The sequence below is a fragment of the Coenobita brevimanus genome, chromosome 54 (assembly GCF_032717465.1).
Source record: "Coenobita brevimanus isolate Jiangsu-jjx chromosome 54, ASM3271746v2, whole genome shotgun sequence".
Classification (NCBI taxonomy): Eukaryota; Metazoa; Arthropoda; class Malacostraca; order Decapoda; family Coenobitidae; genus Coenobita; species Coenobita brevimanus.
Window position 1 is genome coordinate 22665673 of NC_137007.1, and position 11441 is coordinate 22677113.

Below are 11441 nucleotides of genomic sequence, written 5' to 3' on the forward strand. Positions count from 1 at the left end.
CCATTCCCCAGCCACTTATACTCGCATTACTTCCATCCTCTACGTTCAACAATTCCTTAAAGTGTTCTCTCCATCTGCTCACTTTTTCTCCCTTCTCCACTAGTAATCTACCATTTTTATCTTTCACTCCCCTGCTAACTTCATTTCCACCCTGTCTTACTCTTTTCACTTCTCTCCAGAACATTTTCTTACAGTCCCTCCACTTTACACTCAAATTCCTTCCAAATTCCTCATCCACTCTCTTCTTACTCTCTCTTACTAATATCTTCACCTCTCTCTTCCTTTCCACATATAACTCTCTCTTCCGCCTCTCAACTTCTTCCACGCCCCTATTTCTCATCCATTCATTGTATGCTTTCTTCTTTTGTGCCACAGCCTGTTTCACCTCTTCTGTCCACCACGCTGTTCCTTGCACCCCCCTCCGTCTTCTCTTCCCTCCACACACCACATCACATGCTGCACATATTTCTTCTGTAAATATTTTACACACACCTTCCACGTCTCCCATCTGCTCCAGTTCATATTTGCCCAATCGTTCCTCCACTTCTCTCTTATACTCTGCCTTTTTCTCATCCTCTTGTAACCTTTCCACTCTCCTTGCAACTACTCCTTCCTCTCGTCTTTCCCTTCTTCTATTCCTCCACCTTACTTGCATCCTAATTCTGGCCACCACCAAGTAGTGGTCAGAAAGTCCACTCCCCCAACCTCTATACACTCTTGCATCCTTTACACATCTTCGCATCCTTTCATCCACACACACATAATCAATCATTGCCTTCCTTTCATTCAGATCACCACCCACCCTTCTCGTCACTCGCCATGTATACCTGTGGATCATTTTATGCCTGAAGAGGGTATTGGCTATCACCAACCCCCTCCCAGCACAAATGTCCACTAACGCACTCCCATTCTCATCTATCTCAGCAGGCACACCCCACTCACCAACTATTCCATCCACCTTCACATTACCAACTTTACCATTCATATCACCAATCAAAAACACTCTCTCATTCCTTCCAAACTTTTCCATGCACACTTCCACATTTGTCCAGAACTCTTCTCTCACTCTTCTAGCACGATCTTCCGTTGGCGCATACACACACACAATCCCCCACATTTGTATTCCAACTTTCAACTTTACCCACACAATCACGAGCTCATATTTTCTGCTGTTTTTACGTGTTTTTGGCTTGAAATGAGCTCCCACGCATTGACAGTGTAGATGAATGTCTATGAACGACGTGGCTGGTGTTGATTATGTAATGTTTACAATCAGGAAATAAAATTTTTCAACAAAATGCACGATTGTAATTACAATTACTTGCCTGAATTTAATTATTTTTTGTAAATACTCATATTAAAAATTCATAATAAATCAGATTTGATATATTGTGGGAAATATTGCTTCAGTTATTGTTCATATGAAGTTATCTTTCTAATATCAGCAAATAAGCAATGTGTTCACAAATTAATTACTACTCATGGTAATTACCCTGCAATTACATGGCTAATTATACAATGGTAAAATTATACTTATATGCATTTTATTGTTTAGCTTGAAAGTGCTAGCCAGGACAATTAAAAAGGTGTAAACATGACATGTTTAAAATATATTACAGTTTGGTAATTAGATGTCAAATTTTAACAACTAATTACTGAAAATAAGCAAAATGCACCGTCGCTCCTCTGGCTCGGAATGCCTCATATCAGACTGAGAGCTAGATAAATAAAATTACTGACAGATAGGTACTGAGACATTCATTCTATCACCCGACTCCCCTACAAACAATACTTCTCATTAAATGTTATATCAAAATCCTACATCACTACGTCCATATTCTACCAGTTTCAGCCGAAAGGTTAGGTAAGCAAGGGAAAGCCTTCTTTCTTATCCTGTTTTATTCTAACAGTTTAGTCAAGAAGCTGCCAAACATGAGCTAACCAGCCTACTGCAATTATTCTCCTATTATTGCTAATGCAAACGTTTCTATTGGGCACAAGCGATTAGCGAAACTTTTCAAACTAGGAGCATTTGATTCAACCTACACTAACCCCTTCAGTGCATAATGTTTCCTGAACTCAATAAAACCATCTGGCGAGCAAGAGTAAAGTACCCTATAAAATACTGTGCCTTACAGGGTTGAAGGACTATGATATGCAGTTTATCACTGTGCCCCTACCTGGACTTCTCCCACTCCTCCATCATTAACCCATTGACTGTGGCTGCATCATATATGATACCTGAGTCCAAATGGCTCTGACTGCGGCTGTATCATATATGATTTCTTACTTTCAGAAATTCCACCATCAGAAATGGCACAAAATAAATCAGCTAGCAACTCGTGGCACCCTATAGAATATTGCCATACATAGATTATGCATTTTTATGAGGTGCAGAGCTCAGCTCAGTTACCTACATAATGCCAATGGTAAGGGTACGAAATCTTCTCCATGCCGCCGCTAGCAGTAGCCCAAGCAAATATTGGATGAAATCTCTGGATGGGTGTAGTAACGATAGTGATACGTTGTCAGATGATGACAATGATGGTTTAGACACTGATTTACACCTTATCTGATCGCAAGATTGACACTGAGAACACAGTGCAACCATAACACATCGTTCGCCTGGCACCACCACACAGGGAATATTTATTACTTCACGGACCTATATCAGAGGTACAGTAATTTGTTTGTTTGCTATATTGTGCTACATACCACTGAACTCGGGATTTTTTTCTTTATCTTTTAACAATATTATTATTTTTCAAATATTTTTTTCTAAATATTTGAAAACTGCCGCACACAGGATATACATGTAAACAAACACTGAGGCAGTGAATGGGTTAAGTACACCCACTCTACACTCACACCCACACCCACACCCACACATACATGCATTGGGTTGCATTCACTTTCGTCAATTATGATAGCTTTGCTAGGGCAGCAATGAGGCAGAGGGTGAACAGGATTGATCACTCTGATCAGCAGTAAGGCAGAGGGTGAACAAGATCAATTGCTCTATCGCTCTGTCAGCTGTGAATATAACAAAAATGGCAGACACTGCTATGAATGCCGATCTGGCACTGCTAATTTCAAATATTGCATTAATTATCTACTAAGTAAATTTTATCCCATTTTCATAACACAGTACTGTAAGTGGATGATCCCTGATTGGTTTAAACACTGCTAAAGGACATCAGTCATGGCTGAAAAACACAGTGTAGCTGTCATTTCATGCAGTGCTGTTTAATATTACAATTGTTTTTCCTGTTTTTCTCCACTAGTAATATAAGACCGTTTCCTTTTACAATACTCTTGACTTGAATTAAACAAAATACCAGTGAGAGAAGCCAGCCTAACAAGGATGAACAAATTTCTATATGGGACAGACGTCTTTTATAATGACCCAGCAGTCTCACTAGCCAACCTCTCTCCAGTATGACTGTCTTGCTAGTTAGTGAGTGTATGGCAAGTGAAGTGACCATGATTGCCTTTCAAAAGGTTAACAGGCAGATCACCAGTGATCACGTTAACTTCCAACTGGGTGAATGCTAGATGTTAAACTGCTAAATTGCTAAACTGCTAAAATGCTGTCATTTTAGGGAGTATTGTTTAATGCTGCAACTGTTTTTCATGTTTTTCACTAACAGTAACATAAGACTATTTCCTTCTATGATATTCTTGTCTCAAATGAAACAAAATATCAGTAAGAGAAGCCAGCCTAACAAGGGTTATTGAATTTCCATATGAGATAGACGTTTGTTATAATGACTCAACAGTCATGCTAGCCAACATCTCCAATATGATTCCCTTGCTAGTTAACATGTGGATGGCAAGCAAAATGATCATGACTGCATTTCAGAGGGTTAGCAGGAAGTTCACCAGTGATTTATGTTAGCCTGCTAGAGTAGGGTGTATGCTAGATCCTATACAATAAATTGCTAAACTGCTATACTGCTAAACCCCTAGATCATCACATGGCCAGTTGTAAACAAAGCCTCAGTGTTCTGTTCTTGAACTTGGATGTTTCTAATCATAAAATCTGAGTATAGTATATACACAAGTGAATGTACTTTTTTACAATAAATCAAAGGTTTTTATACTTTAGAAAATACCCAGTACTTGTGACTGCCAAGCAGTGAGATGATTGTCTGTATAAGAGATTCTTCTAAATGGAGTAAAACAAATCTGTCTAGTCTGGTTTCCAGGACGCAAGGGGATATTGGAAGGTAATTTTGAGACAAAAAAGTGCGTCTTATACCCCATGAAATACAGTCATTCCTCTGTTATTTCCCTAACTCTGTCAATAAGTATCCTGCCATATACTTTTCTTATTACACTAGGAAGACAAATGCCCCCATATTTACCACACACTTCTTTTTTCCCTCTTGCTTTGTACAGGGGAATACTTACACCTGACTTCCAATCCTCTGGGACTCTATCTTCCTTCCAGGCCAATCTGCACATCTTCCATATCTGTTCTACTACTATCTCTCCCCCATGCCTCAGCATTTCACCAAACACTCCATCAATTCCTGGGGCTATCCCCATTTTGGCTTTCTTCATTGTATTCACAACTTCCATCCTACTGACTTCTTCCTCTTTTCTCAGCTCCCTCCTTCTCCCAGCCCTTCCCCAGCCACTTATACTCATACTACTTTCATTCTCTATGTTCAACAATTCCTTAAAGTGTTCTCTCCATCCGCTCGCTTTTTCTCCTTCTCCACTAATAATCTACCATTTTTATCTTTCACTCACGGACTTACCTCTTTATCACCCTGTCTAACTCTCATTACCTCTTTCCAAAACAATTTTTTACATTCCCTCCACTTTACACTCAAATTCCTTCCAAATTCCTCATCCACTCCCTTACCTCTTACTATTCTTTTCACCTCTCTCTTCCTTTCTAAATATAACTCTCTCTTCCGTCTCTCAACTTCCTCCACACCCTTGTTTTTCATCCACTCACTATATGCTTTCTCCTTTTATGCCACAGCTTGTCTCACCTCTTTATTCCATCATGGTGTTCCTGGCGGTCAATTTTTACACATTACTCTCATCCGATTTTCGACTTTTCGTTAACATTTTCTAGTAGAACTGGTCATTCTAAGAATCTTTTCTTCTATGACATTTCTCTCGCAAATTGATAATAAACGAGTTACACGCGATTTACTTCCACCAATCACAATCACAGACGAGCGCGCGCTCTGTCCGCTCACCCGCTCACATTTGAAAGTTTGTCCCGGAAGACCAAACTTTACACGTACTCCTCATTTTTACACGTTGCCCTCATCCGATTTTTTCATCCAACCTTAGTGTTTCCTGTTGTTTTTGGTATGATTCGATCGATTTTGACCTTCGTTTCTATCGCAAGTCGCTAGTTTTTGTTGAACGCCACTAGCAACTTCCGGTGGAAAGGACCGGTCCAAATCAACTAAAATCACACCAAAAGCAACCGAAAACACTCAGGTTGGATGTTTGTTATCACTTGAAATGTAATTTTTGGTGGTTCTTCCCCCTCCCCCAGGAATACTGGGGGACCTGTGGGAAACCGGGGTGTTGGGTGGGGGAAAAACGCAAAAGCGAGTGATTTCCTACTGGAACTGTTATCAAAATGAAATGAAAAACACTAAAATCCTTCGGAAGAAAATAATTTTAAGCTTCTTAGGGAATTCATGTTTCCTAACTGGGGGGCTTCGCCCCCCAGACTCCCCAACCCTAGCCGTGCTTCCTAACTGGGGGGCTTTGCCCCCCAGACCCCCCATGACATTAACCAAACCTCATCTAACCTAACCTAACCGAGTGTAAATAAGAAATAATGCATTTACCTAGCAGTTTACAATTGAAAATGTTAAAGAAAAGCCGAAAATCGCATGAGGAGTACGTGTAAAGTTTGGTCTTTGGGGACAAACTTTCAAATGTGAGCGGGTGAGCGGACAGAGCGCACGCTCGTCTGTGATTGTGATTGGTGGAAGTAACTCGTTTATTATCAATTTGTGAGAGAAATGTCATAGAAGAAAAGATTCTTAGAATGATCAGTTCTACTAGAAAATGTTAACGAAAAGTCGAAAATCGAATGAGGGTAAAGTTTGACCGTTCCTGGCACCCCTTTTCATCTTCTCTTCATCCCACTCACCATCTCACATGCTGCACAGATTTCTAATGTGATTATCTTGCACATACCTTCCATGTCCCTCAAATCATATTACCCAATCGTTCCTCCACTTCTCTCTTATATTCTGCCTTTTTTCCATTCTCTTGCAACATTTCTGCCCTCCTTGTATGGACTACAGTACTTCCTTCTGTCCTTCTCTTCTTCTGTTCTTCCATTTCATTTGAACTTTGACTTTCACACCACCATGTGGTGGTCAGAAAGTTCACTCCCCCAACCTCTGTATGCTCTTGCATCCATTACACACCTTCTCATTCTATCATCCACATACACATATTCAATCACCGCCTTCTGTTCATTCAGTTTGCCATCCACCCTTCTCATCACTCGCCACGCATACCTGTGGATCATTTTGTGTCTAAAGACGGTACTGGCTATCACTAACCCCCTCCCTGCACAAATTAACCAATCAAATTAACCTACTTAAATTAACTGATGCAAATAACTATGAAATGATATCATATTGGACAGTCTTATCATCAAACAGTTATTGGGACCCTTATAATAAAAAATAATTTAAAATGCGTTGTCAATAATGAATGCACTCGGACAACCAATCAGCTGCCAACTTTCAAAAGCTTATGGCTGTTCTCTTCTCAGAGGAGATCAAGTGGGCTACTGCATACCCTACATCATACGCTGCTCCTAAGGGAATGCAACATATATCATGTGGGTCAGGCCGAAAATTAGATTTACAGACTTCACTTTGGTGTTTGATAAGATTAATCTAGGGTGGCTTGGAAAATTGTGTACCCATGCTACAACATGCATCACTTTCAGCTCATATCCAGAACATTGGTGTCTGATGAAATAAATAAATATATATATCAGTATATTCTGGGGGGCTTTTTAAAAATTTTGGCCTTTAGGACACTGTCATGGCTAAACTATGGCACATATCAACCTAAAAGTTCATACACAAATACTTCATCCCCATTTCTAAGAGACAATATAACCAAAAAATTAAAATTAAAAACTTTAAATACTGGTGTTTTTTGCAGACCAGTAGCATGGTGGAGTTTCCTAAAACCTCAGCTTAGTGGTTAAAGGAAATCAGGCAAATTAAACAAATATAATTAAAAAGAGACCTTAATATGGTTGCTCGAGACATCATCTTGCATTCAGACACACTCACTATTCTGTAATATGCACAAAAAAAAAAAATCAAGTTTCAGAGTTCTTGCATATTAAGATATTGAGTATCTAAATAAAGTTGGGAAAATATATAATAAAAAAAAAAAAAAAACTCTTCTTAGCAAGAATAAATAAGCATAACACAGAACTTCCATACAATTAGTCACGTGCAAATGGGAATAAATGTTGAGATTCAAATGAACATAATGCCTAAAAAGAAAACAATATTATTTATCACCTTTGGCAGTGTAGAAGCCTTCCTCATACTCTTTGGTGATTTTGGAAGATCAGCATGAAGTGGAGAGGCAGGGTGGGAATGAGAGTGGCTGGCAGAGTTGGAGGAAGAGGAGGACTGGCCCTGTAGAGGCTGGTGCAGTGGGATGGCTGGTTCAGGTGTAACTGCATGAACTGGCCGGGGTAGACGAGTGGCCAGCTTTTTTAGGGAGCTCTTGCGCTTCTCACACATCATCTGAACATCCTCTATCCTTTTCAGCACCTATAAGGAATAGGTTGCATTTGATTTCTAAAGCAAATATCAACACCATCATCTTAATCCTATTTTCCCCTAGTAAATGGAGTGGGAAGGATCCATAAATAGGATGTGAGAAGCTACAATACAAAAATTACATTGGACCACTCATCCTTATTCCATGATCCTGATTATTCAAGCTGTCAATGTTCTCAGCTCCACCTAGGATATATACAATTGCCTCGCTTTGTGCTCCATTCCCCACTGAGCCCAGCAGTCTTTTTTACTTAATTTTTGCCATTTCCTGACAACTGAGTGTTTACTGGAGCTGAGAGGGGTCTGTGGAGTGATTCAATGTCGTTATAAAGCCTTTCCAGTTATCTGTATTCTTTGTGCTATTTTGTTGTTAATTTTGTTGTTAAAATGTTGCAGCCTTGTGAGAGTGTCTTGTGTGTTCCGGTGAGGAGAGAGTCAAAATAAGCTGCAGCAATTTATGAGGTTACAAGAGGATGAGAAAAAGGCAGAGTATAAGAAAGAAGTGGAGGAACGATTGGGCAAATATGAATTGGAGCAGATGGGAGACGTGGAAGGTGTGTGTAAGATATTTACAGAAGAAATATGTGCAGCATGTGATGTGGTGTGTGGAAGGAAGAGAAGACGGAGGGGGGTGCAAGGAACAGCGTGGTGGACTGAAGAGGTGAAACAGGCTGTGGCACAAAAGAAGAAAGCATACAATGAATGGATGAGAAATAGGGGCGTGGAAGAAGTTGAGAGGCAGAAGAGAGAGTTATATGTGGAAAGGAAGAGAGAGGTGAAAAGATTAGTAAGAGAGAGTAAGAAGAGAGTGGATGAGGAATTTGGAAGGAATTTGAGTGTAAAGTGGAGGGACTGTAAGAAAATGTTCTGGAGAGAAGTGAAAAGAGTAAGACAGGGTGGAAGTGAAGTTAGCAGGGGAGTGAAAGATAAACATGGTAGATTACTAGTGGAGAAGGGAGAAAAAGTGAGCAGATGGAGAGAACACTTTAAGGAATTGTTGAACGTAGAGGATGGAAGTAATGCGAGTATAAGTGGCTGGGGAATGGCTGGGAGAAGGAGGGAGGTGAGAAGACAGGTAGAAATCAGTAGGATAGAGGTTGTGGAAGCAATGAAGAAAGTTAAATCGGGGAAAGCCCCAGGAATTGATGGAGTGTGTGGTGAGATGCTGAAGCATGGGGGAGAGATAGTAGTAGAATGGATGTGGAAGATGTGCAGATTGGCCTGGGAGGAAGGTAGAGTCCCGGAGGATTGGAAGTCAGGTATAATTATTCCCTTGTACAAAGGAAAAGGGGAAAAAGAAGTGTGTGGTAATCATAGGGGCATTTGTCTTCTTAGTATAATAGGAAAAGTGTATGGTAGGATACTTATAGACAGAGTTAGAGAAAGAACAGAGAAATTAGTTGGAGAAGAACAGGGAGGCTTTAGGAAGGGAAGAGGTTGTGTAGATCAGATATTCATTCTTAGATCTTTAGTGGAAAAGTTTCTAGAGAAGGGAAAGAAGTTGTATGCGGCTTTCATGGATTTGGAGAAAGCATATGACAGGGTGGATAGACAAGGATTGTGGAAAGTGTTAAGAATATATGGAGTAGATGGGAAGTTGTTGAATGCTGTGAAGAGTATGTATGATGGTGCTAAGGCTGCAGTGCGTGTGGATGGTGAACTAAGTGAATTTTTCTCTTTGAAAGTTGGTTTGAAACAGGGATGTGTCATGTCTCCATGGTTGTTCAATCTGTACATGGATGGGGTAATAAAAGAGGTACAAGGTAGGGTAGTGGATGTTGGAGTGGCCCTGGTGAGAGAGGATAGTGTTTGGAAACTCCCTGTACTGTTGTTTGCAGATGATACTGTGTTGTTGAGTGAAGATGAAGGGGAGCTGCAAGGCTTGGTGGATGAGTTTGAGAGAGTGTGTAAGAAACGGAACCTAAAGGTGAATGTAGGGAAGAGTAAAGTGATGGTCTTTGAGAGAGGTGAAGTCAGTGAATGTATAGCGAGGTTGGATGGTGAGGAATTGGAAAATGTGAGTACGTTTAAGTATTTGGGTAGTGTGATGAGTAAGGATGGAGGTTTGGAGGGTGAAGTGCTTGAAAGGGTACAGCAGGGAAGAAAGGTTGCTGGTTCCTTGAAAGCAGTGATAAGAAACAGGGAAGTGAGCATGGAAGTAAAAAGTTACTACATGACAGTATTGTGATACCAACTCTAACGTACGGAAGTGAAGCTTGGACGTTGTTGGAAGGACACAAGTCAAGAGTGAGAGCAGTGGAAATGAGTTATTTAAGAGGAGCTTGTGGAGTCACGTGGAGAGACAGGCTGACGAATGGGGATATAAAGGAGCGTTGTGGTGTTGATGTGGATGTGATAGGAAGCGTTGTGAGGAACACACTGAGGTGGTTTGGCCATGTGGAGAGGATGGAGGGTGAAAGACTGACGAAGAGAGTGTATGTGAGTGAGGTGGAGGGTGGAAGAGGGAGGGGGAGACCGAGGATGAGATGGAGGGATGGGGTGGAGAGGTATATGAGAGAGGGGGGTGTGAGTTGGGAGCAGGGTAGTGAAATGGCGGGGGACAGGGCGACTTGGAGGCGATTTGTTTGTGGCCACCCCAAACGGGATTGAGGCGTCTGGCAATAGATAGATAGATAGATAGATAGAATTTATGAGGTAAGCAGTTTTCAGTGTATAGTAAAGCTTGGGCTGAACTGTAGTGTCTTCTGTTGTCTCGTGGAATATGATGTTTCTCTCCAAGATCATGTTAAATGTTGTAATGTGCCTCTGAATGTTTGTGGTACCCTTGGCATTTTGTGTAGTGTACTGAAATGTCCTTCTACTTCTTCAGTAAATTTTGTCCAGCTTGTTTTCTTATATTTTGTGTAAGTAATGCATGAATTCGCTAGGTTCAGAGTGTACAAGGTCTGTTAGCAAAGTATCCAACCTTAGGCTCTAAAAAAGTAAATAAATAACCTGTTGAGCTAGGACACTAATGCTTTTCAAAGTAGGCTCTTTCTGACTTGACACACGTAGCCCAGTGTTCTCTCCGCTGCCTGAAACATTTTTCAAAGTCGGTTTTCAATATCTCCTGCAAGTTTCTTCGCATTCATCATGGTCTCTTCTCTCTTCTCAAATCAGGAACCCTTCAGCTGAGTTTTGTGCTTGGGTAATAACCAAAAGTTGCACGGAGCCATGTCTGGTAAGCAGGCAGCCTGCCGGACCTGCTGGATATTGTGCTTGGCTTAAAATTCCTGAATCAGTTGAGAAGAATGGGCAGGGGCATTGTCATTGTGCAGCTTCCAACTTTCAGTTTTCCAAAGGTCTGGCCTCTTCCACCAAACTGCCTCATGAAGATGGCAGATAATGCCAAGGTAGCGATGTTTATTGACAATCTGATCTTCTGGTGCGTATTTGTGATGCACAACACTACGGAAAAAAAAAAAAATCTACATGCGAGAACATTTCACCTTGCTGAGGACCAGTCATGATTTTTTTTTTGGCTGAGGCAGCCTGCATGCTTCCACTGGGATGACAGTGCTTTGGTTTCTGGATCGTACCCATACACCCATGTTGCATCTCTAATGATAGTCTTCAGAAAGTCTGGATCGCAATTTGTACACTCCAACATCTCTTGAGCAACATTCATCC

General features: G+C 40.9%; 1 protein-coding gene across 1 annotated transcript in view; it reads right to left on the bottom strand.

Annotated features, from left to right (window-relative positions):
- Positions 1–11441, bottom strand: part of LOC145401055 (guanine nucleotide exchange factor DBS-like) — a 1269176-nt gene that overhangs the window by 608029 nt on the left and 649706 nt on the right. The window contains exon 13 of the mRNA XM_080273428.1: positions 7545–7802. Coding sequence (XP_080129554.1) covers positions 7545–7802 — 258 coding nt within the window. The remainder of the gene's footprint in view (positions 1–7544; positions 7803–11441) is intronic.